This window comes from Pipistrellus hanaki (assembly GCF_964339955.1).
Source record: "Pipistrellus hanaki genome assembly, chromosome: 7".
NCBI lineage: Eukaryota > Metazoa > Chordata > Mammalia > Chiroptera > Vespertilionidae > Pipistrellus > Pipistrellus hanaki.
Genome location: NC_140509.1, coordinates 60,224,889 through 60,242,894, shown reverse-complemented (window position 1 = coordinate 60,242,894; position 18,006 = coordinate 60,224,889). Strand labels below are relative to the sequence as shown.

At 41.0% G+C, this 18,006-nt stretch overlaps 1 protein-coding gene across 4 annotated transcripts in view; it reads left to right on the top strand.

Moving 5' to 3' along the window:
* The first annotated feature begins 16,730 nt into the window (after positions 1-16,730).
* The window catches only part of STXBP5 (syntaxin binding protein 5), a 125,448-nt gene continuing 124,172 nt past the window's right edge, over positions 16,731-18,006 (top strand). Inside the window, exon 1 of one of the 4 annotated variants that reach the window (XM_084889291.1) lies at positions 16,731-17,686. In XM_084889291.1, the coding sequence (XP_084745417.1) occupies positions 17,534-17,686 (153 nt within the window). In that variant the 5' untranslated portion in view covers positions 16,731-17,533. The remainder of the gene's footprint in view (positions 17,687-18,006) is intronic. The other 3 variants (XM_084889292.1, XM_084889294.1, XM_084889293.1) reach the window with 3 other exon arrangements.

Sequence of the window (18,006 nt, the reverse complement as noted above, 5' to 3'; positions counted from 1 at the left end):
TTATTCATGTTGAATGGAGAGTGCCTGTGTTGGGCATCCACATGGAAATGTTCAGGTGACAACTGAATAATTGAATTGTATCCTTATGGCGTGGAATTGGTGCCTCTCTGTTATGTAGACACATATGAGAGGACCGTGCAACCTGAAGAGGGAAGTGGGCCTGGCAGCTCAGTCAACCTTCACCAACATGAGCATAGTTTCTTCTGCTCTAAGTAAAATCTAAGGCATCGTCCCTTTGCAGTTGTGCTGCTTTTCTGGAAAATGCTGGAAGGATATAGTATGTCCTCTCTCTGATCAGGATTATGTTTAGTAAGTGTCTTTGTGCATGCAAAAGACTCAAATGAAGCTAATATGCACACATTCAATGAAAAACATCCAATTAAGAAAAACAAATAAGCCATTAGCTATCTTGAAATACTACCGGTAGTATTTAAAAATTATTACTAATATAAGTGGATGCAGCTCTCTGGTAGACATTCCATAAAAATCATTAAACTCTGTCCATTCTCTAAGAGATTTTAGAGAACAGAAGTTCAAATATCAATGGCCAGCAGACATAAGCAACTGCTCAGGGCTAAACTATTCAACATGAACAAATATATGAATATCAAAGTACATAATTTGAGCAATGTTGAGCCTAGAGAGTTGTACATGGAGGCAAACTAAAATATAGAGAAGCAGTCATCTCCCTTCATTGAGGACACAAAATTCTAGCTCTGTGTAGAATGATAGGCTTGAATATTTTGGGAACAGAAGAATCTACACTAATAAAAGAATAAGATGCAAATTGACTGTACCTTCATAATGTCCACCATCCAATCAGGAGTGAGTGTGCAAATTAACCCAACAAAGATTATTGGTTAATTTGCATACACAGGTGCTTAGCTGCTAGGGGTGGGGTAGGACACTTGCATCATTGCCATGGTGACAATGCAGACATTCTGCAACCCCCCCAGACACTCCAGGCCTCTGGGCAGTGTGGGAAGGCGGGAAGGTGGCTCCAGACTGGATTGAAAAGGCAGCTCCGGCCAGTCCGAAGGCGGTGCCAGTAGCCAGGGGAAGGACGGCCCATTCTTACACAAATCTTTGTTCCTCAGGCCTCAAGTTTCCATATAAAAGAACCAGCCCAGAATGGTTTGTAGGAAGGAGTAGGGTCATCTGATAAAAGGAGAACTGTGTCAGTTTTCTTGGGGAGAGATATTATGCATATTCTAGAATTAAAAATGCCTTTCTATTTCAAGTGAGAGAAATAAGTTGTATAAGAAGAGAAATTCCTGAACAACAAAGAAATTGTTTTCATCCGAATATCCTCAGTGGTGAAAAAATAAAAGGTACAGAAAAGGATCCAGGGCATTTTCAGTACTACAGTATTTCTGCCACAAATTGTTGGTACAATAAGCATGTTTATAACTACAGCCGAACAACCTTTACCATGAGTAACTATAGGGCAGAACAGGTTTTGCAAACTCTAGCTTGTAAACAAAAATTTACCAAGCTGTGATTCTTTTATTACATTTAAAAATTAATAATAATGTTTATTTTAAAAGACCATCCAAATAAAGTCAGTGATTTTTTTATTATCATAAAAGTCAGAAAAACAATATACAATTGTGACTTAGAATTGAGTACATTTTTAATCTTTCTCAATCTCACCTGAGAGGGAATCATTTCTCATATGCCATTATATGACAAATAATAATAATAATAATAATAACAGAACAATTTTTACTGAGCACATACTATGTACAAGGCATTGTTCTAAGTGTTTTGATGTACTAAGTTACCTAAAACCCCACAATTCCCTTTGAGGAGGTACATTATGTGTTTGAAGAAGTCAGTACTACCTACAGTTTTAGGCCCTGGGATTTTTCTGGTAAATATTATTTAATGTGTTTTGAGTATTAAAAGAACTTCAAATCTTAAATTCAGATACTGAAAAGGAAATTTAAGGAGACACTCTCAAATAGTCATATTAATTGAACTTCAAAACTTTTTAATGAGGAGAAGAAAGGTTGGCAGAGGAGAGTAAGGACATTTTAGAGTTGAGTTAGATTTGGCTTAAGGTAGAAGAAGAATTCACAGAAAAAGAATATTGAGGGACCTGGGGAAAATCTGGTAGAAGATAGGGACTAATCTTTAAAATAAAGCCATGACAAACACAATAAAGCCAAACACTCCCTTGTTTTATGATTTTATAGCTTGGGTTTTCACAAGGGCAGTGTGGTGCAGAAAAAGTTTTCTGGAAAGAGTCCAAGAAGCTGATCTTTCACCTTTGCTCTGCTATTTATTGACTGTGTGGCTACAAGTCTCTCTTCTTCCCTGGGCTTTATTCCCTCAATCCTAAAATAGGACCAAATAAATATTAGTCCTATTATTAGTCCAATCCTAAAATAAATATTAGTTAATGTGCTTTTAAAACTGTAAAATGCTATACAAATGAAAGATTTTCAGTTTGTTACGGAATATTATTATTTCTTTTCTTGATCCTTTTTCTTGTTGGCATAACAAAGTATCTTGCCATCAGCTTAGGATCCAGTTATGCTGAGCTTTTGAAATTCTTAAGTAGAAAGGCAGTTAGATGACCCAGAGAGAAAGTGTTTCTGAGCCTGATGCAGGACTGAATTTCTGAACCCATATTTCATCAACCATATGCTCAGGTTACCAAGTCCTAAGTCAAAATACTCTTTCAGTCAGCTCAGCCCATCCCTGCCAGTCATGGAGTCTATCCTTGCAACTTCCTAGGCAAGAAATAAGGCTGGACTTGAAATTAGACACAACCTAACAACAGACCATGCAAATGACCAGCTTAATAAATCTGTATTGTGGAAAGAAATTGTGTTTCCTGACCCCAGTATCTAAATCTTGAAGAAGTTTAGGTATGCTGGCTGTTAAGTAACTGTATATCAAAGAGCCCAATCCCCCTCCTCACCACACTGTACTAGGGAACTCAGTTGTATCGGGAGGGTAGCGATGGCATAAAGCCAGGTGTAGGGGAAACAGAGAGGTCAGTCTGTGTCTTTTAGTTTATAGTGGTGATGGCTGGAGTCAGTAAAATACCTAAGTTGTACCCAAGATAATGCAAGGCCAGAACCAGAGGTAACAGTAGAGAATCGCACAATGTCCCCATAGGGCCAGAACAAAAGCCTGAGCCATGGTCCAGAGTGAAACAGGACAGAGTGACTGGGCCATTGAGGGTGGGCTATGACAGCCGGTGAGAAACCAGCCTAAGAGAACTTTATAGTGCTGTGCTGACACACAGAGTAGGTTTATTAAAAAAGGATGCAATAATAGATGATATAAGTAGAGTGCATATAAATATATATCCCTTTTTCTAAAATTTTACTAAATACCACTACGCATAAATGTTTCAATAAATAATTAATTACTAGGTTATTGACAATTGGGACATCGCACTAGGCACCACCACTGTGGCATCATCACCATGACCACTGGATAGGGTGCTGAACCTTCAGGTGGTTATGATCCATTGAGTTTTCTCATTGTTTGCATTGTGAGCAGTCAAAAGTCCATACTACATTTTCAAAATTGCTGATCTAAAAAAGTCACTAAAAAAATTAAAAAATTAAAAAAAAAAAGTTAATGCCAAAAAAAGAAAATCAGAAAGTCCTCCGGAGTTAGAGTGGTGAGGGGGATGGAGGACGGTCAATTGGGCGAAAAGGAGACATGTATAATACTTTAAACAATAAAAAAAAAAGAAAAGAAAATATGTTGTATTTAGTTTATTCTTCATATTTGTGCATTATCCTGAAGATTTGTGGTCAACAATAAATATGTTTTCTTTCAATGCATCTTTTTCTTTTATTATAAATAGATTTCTAAACAGATTATTCGTTTGTCATTTTAACAATCATTTTTTTTGTTTTAATTTTAAGAATAATTTAAGAGGCATATTATTTGCATTACTATAAGGAAAAACAATTCCAATGATAACCACAATGCATTTTATTATTTTGTAGGTGTGAAAATTTAAAGTAATTAGTCTTCTATCTGTGTCAATTGAATTGTGAATGGATTAATTATTATAAAATAAAAGTAACATAATATAAATGTTAAACAACCAAATGCTGTTCTATGATCATTTGCCAAAACTCAGTAATTTCAATAACTCTCTTAATTAACAATAGTATTTTTGGATACAGTATTGAAGTTATTGTAAATTATTTTTCATTAAAAATAATCAAGTTTAAAAAAAAGAAAAAGAAAGTCAGAGATAATAAGTTAGTAGGCGGACTGAAAGCAACTAAAAACTTGACAAGTGATATGATGGAGGAAAGGCAAAACCAAGGTGAGTCAATGCTATCGATGCCGCTTCTAACTTTCCGTATCTTGAAATTTTCATTGATCCTTAAGTTCTAATCTCCACAAGGTTGCAAAGTAACAAAAATTTGACAAAATGGTTTAAACAATACAACAAACAATAACTTTCAGAAATTGGAATGCAGAAAATAAATAATGTTCATCTTCATAAGTTCTGAGATTCATTCGTAGTTACCCCTGTCCTAGGTAAAATGAGAGAGGAAAATGAAAGTCCTGGCCGGGTGGATCAGCCCAGTTCTTCAGCGGAGCGTAGGTTCAGAGTTGCTTTATGGAAGAGCTAGGCTGTCATACGAAAGTTACTATTCTGTCAAGGAAGTGGTACCTTTGATTATTTATGTCAGAGGGTCTTGACCTGTTATCAAAAGAGGAGTATGTTAGTATGTAGCTGACAGAAGTCCTTGCTTATCTTGAACCCGTGACTTCAGATCATCTAGATGTCAATGTTATTTTTCCCTAAATGGAGAAAAACAGTGTGACATTTTTCAAAGTGTGGAGAAAGGAACTACACTGAATGTATATAAAACAATTCTTAGGATTTTTATGGTATTATTTTAAAATGAAATCAGTTACTTCTTTCTAGAGTGTATAAAAACTTATAGCAAGATGATGATAATAATAATAATATTACAAGGATATGGACTATAATATGGCAGGAGAGGGCTGCAAAGGCGCTTACCCCTGGTTTGGGTCCTACAACTGGATAAAGGGCTGCCATATTGGAAGGATATGGCATGGGCATTCCCTACTAGAAACCAGTTGAGTCGATGGCTACATCTCAGCCAATTGTAACCTGCAGGAAATGGAGTTATCTTCCCCAAACTACGTCTGTCCTTTGAAGGATTGTGATTTACGACATGTGCAGAGGACCTGTCAAGTCCAACCAAGGCTAAGATGCTAATACTTCTTTATTGCCCACATTGTGAGAAAGGGACAGAATGCACACATCTTGAAAGGACTGAGGTGAAAACCTGAAAAAGCCCTGAGCCTACCTGATGTGCCAAGACCAATTTTCTACATTAACTTAAAAAAAAAAAAATGTAGCTCAAGAGCAACCATAGACAATACACTATGGACTGAGCATGGCGATGTTACAATGAAACTTTATTTAGAAAAACACGCAGTGAGCAGGATTTGGCCAGTTCTGCTCTTTCCTTACATTTGGTTCCCATACATAATCTATTCCCACATTTCTTTCATGTCCCTGTCCAATTGTCACAAACATCACCTTATCAATGTGGCCTTCCTTGACTTTCCCCATAAAATAGGAGCAATTTTACCCTCTCCTCGCCTTCATCCCTGCTCCCCACAGATTCACAATCAGTCACTTCCCATCCCTACTCCAGTGCCCTACAAAGCCTTATTTTTCTTCATAATGGCATTACTTGACACACGATACATTTATTTGTAAGGGATTTTGTTTCTTCTTTGCTGTGTCCCTGGGGCACAGAACAGTGATTCAGATTGAATGAATGAGCGGGCTCTGGGCCAAGAAGGCAAGAGGTGCTTCTGGCTTCTAGTAAAAGCCAGTATAACCCGTTAGCAAGTCACTTAACCACTAATGTTATAAATGTCTCTTTGTAAAATGGGGAAAAATAAGATATGCCGTAGATAGCAAATCAAATGATAAATGTAAAATAACAACAACCTCAAAACCTATAAAAATAGAAATATAGGTTTTATTTTTTACTTCTTGTACCCTAATCTCTTTTAGAAAAACATAAATTCTTCATAAATCAAAGAACTTTTACTTATTCAAAGTACTAAATGTCTTCTTCATGGTAACTTTTTCCATTTCAAACGCTATATAACAGGGGGGGGGGGGAGGATGGAAATTTTCAGGAATCATTAAAAGATTCAATCTAATTGATTTTCCCTTTTCCCAACCATCCCTTAATAATTTAAGCATTCACTGCAGAGATCACATAGAGGCCATCCTGTGGGCCTCCGTTTTATAATTTAAGAACTAAAAGTTGTTAAATTTTAATTAATGAAATCTAGAGTTGTATCATCCACCCACCTGTTTCTCTCAATAAATTTTGTAAGCAATGACTTATATTTATAAGACATTTAAAATGGAAAGCTTGTAGGCCAGAATATTATTACTTAATGTTTTCAACTTCTATTCCCTTGTGCATTAATTCCAATATTTGCTTTTATTAATTCTAAAGTGATCAAGTTTCAGAGAAACACAAAGCTCTAATTTACTGCAAACCTTCATCTTTCACAGAATTCGTGGTCTCTCCAAACATAGTGGAATGAGCTTTTCTTATACCTGGGTGGACAACTGGAGCGCTATTTGCCAGGAGAGTAGCTTTAGGGGTCAGAGAACCTGGAATTAGGAAGTGAGGAGAACCATAAAATGAACTCCAAAACAATTCCAGCAGAGTAAGGCCATTTTGCCTGCTACCCCTAAGCATGAATTGTTCTGTCCAATTAGTAAACATAGGATCTGAGTTTTTCTTGGCTGCTGTACAACTCAGATTGCTGCTGTAGTGGCAGCCAAATAATTATCCAGGAGCTATAGTTTACAATTGGAAGTGAATAATTTACTATAGACATTAAATGTTAGATGCCTTTAGGATATCCAAGTGGAGATGTCAAAGAGGCATATATGAATAAAACCTGAAAGGTATGAAAAGACATATAAATTTGGGAGTCATCAAAGATCTCGTAAGTCATAAGAGCAGAATAAAATCACCTAGAGAGTGGCTATAGACATGAGACAATGATTTGAAAGCTTCCATTTAATTTCAATATATGTGGTGTAGGGCAAAAGTAAGTTTATAGTTATTTGTATAGAAAATACAATAATTCATATATAATACAAGAATAAACTCTGTGTACTCATAGTGTAAGCCTAAGTTTACCCACCCCTGTGTATGGCAGATTTTGAACTGTGATCTTTATACTCTTTGTCTCTAATCTTAAAAGCATTCTACTTAAGGTATTTATTCACCAATTTTTCACATAAGAAAATATAAGATTAATCATTAAATGACTTGTCTGATGCTACTTAGCTAGTGACAGAATGCAAGTATGCCTGCCATAGTGGTCTGAGGCTTGTCTGTTTTGCCATGAGAAGAGAAGTAGAAATACAAAAAAAGTAAACATCAGCTCTGCATATTTGAATATTAAGGAGGCAGTAAAATTATCCCAGGAGGCTGCATGGTAGCACTAACATGATCTTCCGATGGGGACCTCTGCTCTAAGCTTCATCTACAGTGAGGTGCCTCTTGAAGGAAACCACTAGGCTGGTGAACCATGATAATGCTATCATGGAACTTCCTCCTCAATTTCCTGAGTTTAACAAACTCTCTCATCATGAATAAGCAGAACGTTTACAGTTGAAGAGCAGATGAAGAAGCAGCCACTGCAGAGGCCTTTATGCATCAGTGTCACGCATTTCAGGCCAACGAAGGTTGCTAAAATTAGGTGATCCTATAGGACACTGGACAACCCTTTATTAAATCACAGGAAACAAACCTCATGACTGAACGTTGAATATGAATCATTTCAAACAGCACAGATACAGAGAATATTACTCAGTAATAGATGTGACCCACAATGCCACTAAAATCCTCTTAGTGTCTCATTCACCTTCATAAATGTATTGCTTCTAAGTAAGTGTTTTGGTTGACTGAGAGTCTCACATTACCTTGTTTCCAGTGGCTTCTCAACAAGGCAGTCATTCCAGCTGCCGAAGAGCAATGAGGATAAGGAGAAGCCTGCTACCCTCCTTCCCTTTCTATGGGCCTGGGATGAAAGGAATAATCACTTATTTTATCACTACAGAATCAGAGGGGCACATCACTCAGTGCTGGAGAGTGAGTAGGAACTTGCCTGGATGTGAGAAACTCCACTTACCCCATTCATGAAGCCACACCTCGAAGTTACAGCCTGATTACGGTTATGAGGAAACCAAGGAAGGGAAGTTGTATTTGGGGCCTGTTGAACAAGACTGTCTTGGTGGAAATATTTGGGTCATGCTGGTCTGGATGAAACCCAGTGGGAGTGGTTGGAGGTTTTGGATGAATAACAGAGAATTGAGTGATTCCAGGGTCTTTCCTCATCCTCCCTCCATGTTTCCCAACCACAGAGGCTGCTTCCATGGGAGCTCATCCTCTGAGACAAGGTACCATGATGATGAGCGCATACCCAATGGGAGAGTGTTTCCATGGAGAGTTTGAAATGAAAAATGATAATAATCCTTAGGAGAATAAAACGATGCACTTGGCATTAGTCTGGTCACTCCTTTTAAGGGTTTTGCTTCCTTATCACTATATTGCCATCTTTTAAAGTGCCACAACCAAGTTGTATCCTGTTTATATTCCCCACAACACCCACTGTGTCACACTGTGGGCACAGAGCAAATGTTTGTGGAATGAAATGCTAAAGGCCAATCAACAAAAGCACCAGGATTCAGGTCCTGATGCTCAGTTTTGGAACCTGCACTAGTCTTGCACTTTTCTTCTGCTTCTCCCTCTTTTGTTGTTGTTAATTCTTTCCGGAGGATATTTTTCCGTTGATATTTAGAGAGTGTAGAATGGAGGTTGGGAGGGGAGGGGAGAGTCATTGACTGGTTTTCTCCCATGTGCAACCTAACCAGGGCCAGGGATTAAGCTTGCAACCAAGGTATGCACCTTTGACTAGAAACCAACCAATGGGACACTTCAGTGTGTGTTCCACTGTTCTATCCGTGGAGCCAAACTGGTTAGGGAATTTTCCCCTTTCTTGATAGACTTTAGTCATTTTGCATCTCCAACATCATGATTATTATCTCTCTGGGAGTATTTATGGGCCAGGAAATACTGGAACTAACTGCTATAATGTAGTCACATTCTTCTTCCCTCCTTTGTGAAGAATATTCTTTGTGCTTCTGAGATATTCACCCCCTTTTTATCTTATTAGTTGAGTGTCAGATAAAAGGGAGGGAGGGGTGTTATATAAGTATACTAGTGGCCCGGTGCATGAAATTCATGCACACACACACACACACACACACACACACACACACACACACACAAATTCATGCACAGGGGAGGGTGTCCCTCAGCCCAGCCCGTACCTTCTCCAATCTGGAACCTCTCGTGGGATGTCTGACTGCTGGTTTAGGCCTGATCCTGGCAGTAGGACATCCTTCTCATAATCTAAGACCCCTAGCTCCTAACTGCTCACCTGCCTGCCTGCTTGATTGCTACTAACCACTTCGTCTGCCAGCCTGCTCGCCCCCAACTGCTACCCCCAACTGCCCTCCCCTCCTGGCCTGATTGCCCCAACTGCCTCTACCTTGGCCCTGCCAACCATGGCTTTGTCCAGAAAGATGTCCAGAAGGTCTTCTGGAAGGTCTCCTGGTCTAATTAGTATCATATATTGCCCTTTTCTTAGTATAGTTAGATAAGAGAATGTCTGGGAGGTTTGTGGAAAGGGGAATTGGAGACAGTGATCAAGGCTGGGCTTTTTAAAGAGAGTGATGGAGGTATTGGAAAAACTAATGAGAGGTTGGGGAAAGTGGGGTGAGGGGATTTTTAAATAGATGAAGAGAAACATGGGGAAGTGTTTCTATGCTCAGTGTTTTATATTCTTTTAAATTCTCTTAAAAATAATTTAGAAAATATCTAAATTGATCTCCCAGGCTTTGAGAGCTAGGTGTGTATGTGTGTGTGTGTGTGTGTGTGTGTGTATAATTGTGTTGAGAATAAAAAGGCTCACACACTTATTGGGGTATAGTCCATATCTTTTATATTGGCTTTATTAACATATTGGTTTACTCACATATTAGTAAGATACTTAACAGATATTTTATCATTAAAAATTGCATACCACAAGGAACTTAGTTTGTGCCATTGGTCATAAAACCAGAAACAGTGTAGTGGTCACTGAAGGCAGAATTGAGACTGAGGGTGTGTGAAAATAGAATAACAGAGTTACATAAAAAGAGCAGGTGACAAGGCGAGAGGTTACCTGAAAGTTGAACATGTTTGACTCAGAGCTGGAGGGAAGGAGATACTACAATTACAAGTTTATAAGTTGTTGGACTAAGTGTATGATGTTTGCTAAAACACAAAGAACCCATTCTGAGTTTAAAACAAAATACTTGGTCCTATTTTTGAGAAACTCCATCCTTGTATTGAGACTATGCTTCCCTACCTTCTACATAAAACCTCTGAGAGTTAATTAGTATCCCTTGCATGTTTTCATTGTTAGTATCATTATCCTGGCTCTGATGGGTCCTTGGGGAGAGGATTGTTCTCCACTCTCCTTACTTTAAAGTCTTTGTTTTGATTCTTTTTAATTTCTCAGGTAGTAGTCTTTAGGGTTGACCAGAAAAAAAAAAAGGAAGAGTTGGCATCAAAATGTTCTACAACCAGCTGATGTAGGGATGTGATCCGGCTCTGTATCAAACCTCAGAGCCTCGGATGGAAGATAATGTGTCCTATTAGCCGTGATTGACACTATCTCACTGGGCTCCCATGTCAAACAACTCTTTCTGAGGGAAAAAAAAAAAAAAAAAAATTCAATTTTTATTGGTTATTGATGTGTGTTTTAATTAAAAAAAAAAAAAAAAAAAAGTTTGGCCTGACAATTCTCTCAGAAGCACACTGATGCTTGACCAGTCCTAAGGTAATACTTTTTAGAAGTATTCTGATGCAAATTTATTCTCTTACTCTTTTTTGGAGGGGGCAGGGAAGGGTGGGTAGTTAAAGGGAGGGAACAGGCTGGTAGAGTAGAAAGAAGCTCAGAGGGTGGAGACTAAAACAAAATAGTAACTTTAAGTGCTTTGCAAAGCTTATTCATTAACCACAAAATATTAAGTGGGAGTAATGGGATAAAGTACACACTATGTCACTAGCTCTTCAGTTCACAGATCAAATTATAAGGAGTTATTTGAAAAGAAAAGGTGGACTTCCGGTAAAGTTCTCAAAATATTTACAACAACATTTAAATTCTGAAATATAATACCTAAATTAAAAATACTGGAAACATTCTTCCTTACCTCAAATATTGTTTCCATTGTATAAATAACATTTGAAACATATGAGAATGTATTGATTGGTAATTCTTGATTACCCCATTTCTAAGTTTTAAAAATTTGACAATATTTTTCTCAATTTTCAACATTAATGCCTCATATATTGGATTTAAATGTTCATTTGGTTCACTTATTATTATTATTATTTTTTTTTTTTTTACAGATTTAGAATTTTCTCTTCACTTGAACATGATTTTTGCCTAGACATTTTTGTATATGGTTTAGTAATACTTTTACACATATTATTAAATAGTGACAGATGTAAGCCATGGAATAAGAAAGGCTCACGAATATCTGCCTAATCTGTTTTTCTAGAAAGGCCAGAGCTTGACAAAGATGATCACAATGTAGTGGATCCTGCTTGTTCCCAGACAAGGCTTGTTTATTTAGCTGAGGATATTTGTCAAGTCCACTCAGGTACAAATGGTAACTGGAAATGATCCAGGAGTCATAAATGTGAAAAGTAAATGGCAACACCACCCTTCTAAGTGCTCACGCCAAAAACTGAGGCCTCATCTTGCCTCTTTCTCTCATACGCCCCAGATGGTCAGCAAATCCTGTTGGCTTTACCATTAGAATATAATCCTTGAATCTGACCTTTTCTCATCACAACAATTACTTTTAACCATTCCAGGCTAACCCACAAATTCTTTGCTAGATGTTGCAGTAGCCTCTTAAACATTGGGGGAGAGTTGTGAGTAGAAGATAAATATGGCAATGAAAGATGGCTAAAAATCTCTACATCTCTTTACATTCTGGGGCAGGCTGTGTCTAAACTTATAAGAATATTTGATTGGAAGAACTAGGAACCCACTCAAACTTGTTTACACATAGAAAGAGAGAAAGTGTAGACAGAATAAGAACCAGGAACTGGAGATTAGGAATAGGGACTTTACTCTTCACCTCCTTAGAGTCACTTCTTTGTAATTTGGGTTTATTCCATTCTCCAGTGACCCATCAAAGTATGAGCACTCTCTGCTTCAGTTCCAGCTCTATATGATTCTCCTGGTTCAGACAAATTATCATCTTTATGATTTAATTCCATATTCCCAGAAGAATATGATCTCTCGCGTTGGCTTACTTCAGGTGTCTGCCTCTGATTCAATCAGTCTGGATCAGGACACATGGTCACCTGCTCAGAAATATGGTGAGCATTTCAGCAGGATCTAGGATACCCATTTAGAAAACAATTCTGAGCTAGGCGAACTGATTAATATCTCTGCTGCAATTTACAAATAATTTAAATTCAGTATGCTGTTAAAAGGTGTAGTGAATCAATTATTGTCCTGTAGACATCCTTCGGGACTCAATAAATTACAGTTAATTCCATATAAATGAATGCTAGTAGGTGAGATAGTTGGTCTACCTTTCAGAAAGCTTTTTTCCAATAATATATTTTACCTTCTAGAAAGTTTTTGGACAATAATATAATTTCTCACCAAAATATGTATTTTTAGTTTCTACTTTACTCCTTCCAATCAGCATCCAGCTGCCCCTGATACCAATAACAGAGCCTTAGTTTGACTGGTAGCCTTTATTCCTAAATCAAGGATATATTTTCATTAATTTTAGACACAGGGAGGGGAAGAGGATGAGAAAGCGGGAGAGGGAGAGGGAGAGGGAGAGGGAGAGAGAGAGGGAGAGGGAGAGGGAGAGGGAGAGGGAGAGGGAGAGGGAAAAGGAGAGGGAGAGGGAAAAGGAGGAGAGGGACAGGGAGAGGGAAAAGGAAAGAGAAACATGTTTTCCATCTGTTGCCTCATGCCCAAGCCCTGACAAAGGATGGAATCCCTCAAGCCAGGTATGTGCCCTGACCAGGAATGGAACTTGTGACTTTCTAACCACTGAGACAAATATCAGGGAAGCCTGGTAGCCTTTAAATGAGATAATGAGAATTGGCAGATTCAGAAATGTCATGAATTCTCTGTACTGGGATTATGGCCTTCCAATGTCAAATAATTTAATGAGCAAGCTGCTTTTCTATCTGTATGTTGATTCTTTTATTTTCTTTTTGCCTTTTATTTATTTTTCATTGTATTAACTGAGTACTGTTTAGAGCAGGTAAGGAAGAATTACATTTGGTAGAATGCCACATGCTCAAAGGCAGAAAGCTATTGCCTTGCTAGGAATCAACACATTGATTAATTCATAAAATAGAACAAACAAACAAAAAAGATAAAACTTTGTTGAGAGGTTGTTATGGGTAAAACTCTGCTTTGTGCTCAATTTTAAAATGAGTAATATAACTTGTTAAATTTTTCATAATTTCACTATAAACTTAAAATTTCTAATTAATTGTAATTTAAATTCTTAATTTAAAAAACACTTTATTGATTTTTTTTTTTTTTTTTAACAGAGAGGAAGGAAGAGGGATAGAGAGTTAGAAACATCGATGAGAGAGAGACATTGATCAGCTGCCTCCTGCACACCCTCTCCTGCACACTGCCTCCTGCACAACCAAGGTAACATGCGCTTGAGTGGAATCAAACCTGGGACCCTTCAGTCCTCAAGCTGATGCTCTATCCACTCAGCCAAATTTAGTTAGGGCTAAATTCTTAAATTTTTATCTTAATTTAAAAATCAGTGGCCAATTAAAATTGACTTAAAAGAAATATAATGAATTTGAGGGTCCATTATTTTTATCTTTGCTATCATAAAAGCATGTATTTTGAGACATTGTTGAGCTTTTTGTTTTGTTTTTCTTTAAAAATTTTAAAAATAATTATTTGTTGTTGAAAGTATTACATATGTCTCACTTTTTTCCCCAATGACCCCCTCCGGCCTACCCCACCCTCCACCCCAGGCCTTCACCACCCTATTGTCTGTTTCCACAGGTTAGGGGCATTGTTTTTATACCTGATAAAATTCTGGTCTCTTGGAGAGGATGAATTGCAAATTCACAAAGCTAATTTACATTGGCAGACATTCTCCATACTCATCTTAAATTCCATGTGTCCTCTGGGAACCAAAGTTTTGGGAATGTCAGGATGAGTTTATCGTCTGATAAGGTATGGAAATAAAAACAAAAATTATAAAGTCAAAAATGGAGAACTGGCTTAAAATGAAGATCTCTTGAAGTTCCTTTCACCTCATGTACCCTGATAATATAATGGAAAAACTGACATTTTTAGGTATCTACAGAGTGCTAACCAATGTAGTGCAAACTTTATAAATTGTTTTCCAGTTTACCCTCACAAAACTCTAAGAAGATAGTATTAATCTCATTTTACACTCGAGGAACCTAGCGCTTCAGAAAAGTAAGGGATTTGCCCAAAGTTGTACATATTACCAAGGCCTGGATTGAAATTCATGTCTGGCAGACAACAGAGCCCCGGAATTTTCCACTACACCACCACAAGGCCTCTCAGCAAGAAGCTGTCCCTTCTCCAAAGAGTTTTATAATCCAATGATGACAAATTTCCAAACAGATTTATTTTCAACTTAGATGGTAAAGTGGATCATAAAAATCTGTGGAGAAATAAGTGATCTCTCTGTTTTGCAATTTCCCCCTATGGAGGTATTAGTATTTTTAAAATAAACTCCCCACCTGCCTTCCAATGCTCTTCTCCTCACTATTCACCTGGTCAACTCCTACTTATCTGGACACAATTTTGATAAATATCATCATTTCTAGAACTTCTCTGGCTGGTTAAATTACCCTCTTCACTCCTCCTCATGTATGATTCCATCAATGAACTCATCACAATGTTTTATGATTACTTATTTATGCAAGGTTTTCCCCTTTTTAGACTGTGGTGAGCTTGTTGAAAGCAAGGACTCTTGTGTTGCCTTCAGTGCCTAGCACAAGGTCTCATACAATAAAATGTTTCAGAGCACTAAATTAGTAAAAAATAATAATAATTTTTTTAAAAATTCAGAAACACTTGTAAGTAGTTTAAGAAAAGTAATCAAGTTTGTTTTATTGTTCTTTGCCCCCATCGGATTAACTGAGTAATTCAATAAATATTAAACCACAATACGATTTTTATATGTTCCAAGTGTGAGGCATCATCCTTGAATGCGGAAGCCCCAAAGAAAACTACATTTCCCGAAATCCCTGAGCCCGAGTAGTAGTTGGTTTGCTGACTGTTGTTGAAAGCCTGTCGCATCAACCAATACCGGGATGAGAATTTCCCACAACGATGCAGAATTCAGCCAATCATAAACAAGAGGGCGGGCACTTCTGAACTGGGCTGGAGAACCCTGAGTAGCTCTTCTCTTTGCTCCTCGCTGGACCCTTAGGGGCTTGGAAGTCAAGAATCTGGAAGAGTGTCCTTCCTCCCAACCCCTACCCCACGAAACAGAATTAGTCTTGATGAGCTTCCGCATTTCCTGGTTTCCAGTTTTTCCACATTCTTCCTAATCAAATACCTCTGCTTCCCTTCTACCTTTCTGGTTGAAAGCACTCTCTGGGAGGGTACTTGAAGCTTGAACCTCTCTCTACCCTGTCAAACTCGAAGCAGACATTTGTCTCCAAGCACCCAAGGGAGATTGTGAGTGAGAAGCAGATGAAAGATCTGGGCGAAAACTTCATCTTCTCCCTCCTTGCCCTCGCCAAGAGTGGAGAGAGAAGCTGCTGGGGATTACTTAACGAATAATCAGCATTAAAGGAGATGGAAGGTTCTGACATGAGTGACAGCTCATTGTTTACTTGCACCCTCATTCCCGCCCCCATCCACACCCACCCTTGCGTGCAGACTGGATCCAGGGGTGGCGGCAGACACCCAGCCCTGGAGCGGTTCCCTTTCCGTAGCTTATTCCATTCCAGCAGCTACCTGGCCCTGCCGTGGCCACTCTTTAATCCCACCCACAATTTCAGGAAAGAAATGACACCCGCCCCCCCCCCCTTTTTTTAGGTTTATCTCCTTTCCTAGTGCATTTAAAAATCTGTCATTCTCCTCTTGCTACATAATCGTTGCCAAGTCGCTCCCCCCCCCCCCGCATACTAAATCCAAATCAATCCAAAACAAAGACCATCCATAAAGTCACAGCAATAATATTGCAGCCCGCAGCCGGGAGGAGTGTGTATGTACCCCTTTAAAGGGGGAGAGCATAAACCCCGCTTTAAAGACCGAATTGGAAAGAAAGGTTTCCTGCTGCTTAAAAAAAAAAAAAAAAAAAAAAAAAAAAGTCCCCATTTTTACTACCCCCAGCTGCAGGGGCAGCAGCTGCATACCCTGGCGGGGCGGGTGGGGCGGGAGAGTGGTAGCTGCGGTCCGGGATTGTAGCGGAGGATCATTTCAGCCCCGGCTCCCCTCCCTCGGGGGAGGGAAAGGGGGTGCGGGGAGGGGGGGGCGTGCGCATGCTCAGCAGCCCCGCTCCGCGGAGGCCCCGCTGCCGCCGCCGCCGCCGGCGCTGTTCCCGCGGCCCCGCTGCTGCTCGGCGGGCGTTAGTGCCGTGCGCCGAGCCTCCCAGTCGGCGGCGAGAGGGAGCGGCCGGGCGGGAGCGCGGGCGGCTCAAGGCGCCGGAGGAGGAGGCAGGCAGCCGGGCTCCGAAGCAGCGAGGGCGGGACGGTCCCGCGGCAGCGGGCGGGCGGGCGAGGCGGAGCGAGGCGGCGAGCGCGGGGACCCACCCCGGGCGCTCTGCGTGCGATGCCGGGCGGGCGGCGGCAGAGGCGCTGAGCGGCGGGGAGGCCGAGCGGCTGCTGCGGACCGAGAGCCGGCGACCCCCGGAGGAGGAGGAGGAGGAGCAGGAGCGGCGGCCGGAGCGAGAGGCAGCGCCGGGGGACCGCGGGGGCCGGGGCGGGCGGGGAGCGGGGGCCGCGCGGGCCATGGCCGCGGCGGCGGCGGCGGCGGCGGGGGCGAGCCGGGGCGGCGGCGCGGCGCAGGGGCCGCCCGCGGCCAGGTGAGGCCGGCCGAGCGCTCGGGGCGCCGCCGCCACTGCGGGGCCGCCGGGCCGCGGGGCGAGGCGAAGGCGGCGGCGGCGGCGGCCGCGGAGGAAGAGAGAGGGTCGCCGCCTGGGCTGCTCTGGCAGCGCCGTCGCCGTATTTCCTGTTTGGATCGTCTCTAGCTTCTCCGCAGCTGCTGCCTCCGGTCCCCGCACACTCCCGCTCGCCCCCGCTCCCCCGGCGCCTCCGCGGAAGCCGCCCTCCGCCCGGGCTCGCTCCTCCCGCCCGGGGACGCCCCTGGCCGCCCCTCGCGGGCCGCGCGGGCCAGCCCCGCCGAGACCATGAGGAAATTCAACATCAGGAAGGTGCTGGACGGCCTGACCGCCGGCTCGTCCTCGGCCTCGCAGCAGCCGCCGCCGCAGCAGCACACGCCGGGGAGCCGGGAGCCCGAGATCCAGGAGACGCTCCAGTCCGAGCACTTCCAGCTCTGCAAGGTGAACGGCTCCCTCCGTGCAGCCCGCCGGCCGGCCGGCTTCTCTTCCGGGGGCAGCGCGGTGCTCGCAGGGGGGGAGTGCTAGGGAACTAGAATAATAGTCATGCATCCTCAGGCAAACGTTTGCTTGATGGTTTGGGGTTTGGTTTTTGGAGATTTACATCATCTTAAACCTTTTCTTTAATTTTTACCCCCCCCCCTCCTCCCTCCGCTGTCCCAGGCAGCAATCATTCAAGGCGGTTTCCAACCTATTATACTGATCTTTAATCCGTATGTTCTTAATGAACAGTCTTACTTAACATGCAGGCATTTTTTTAATGT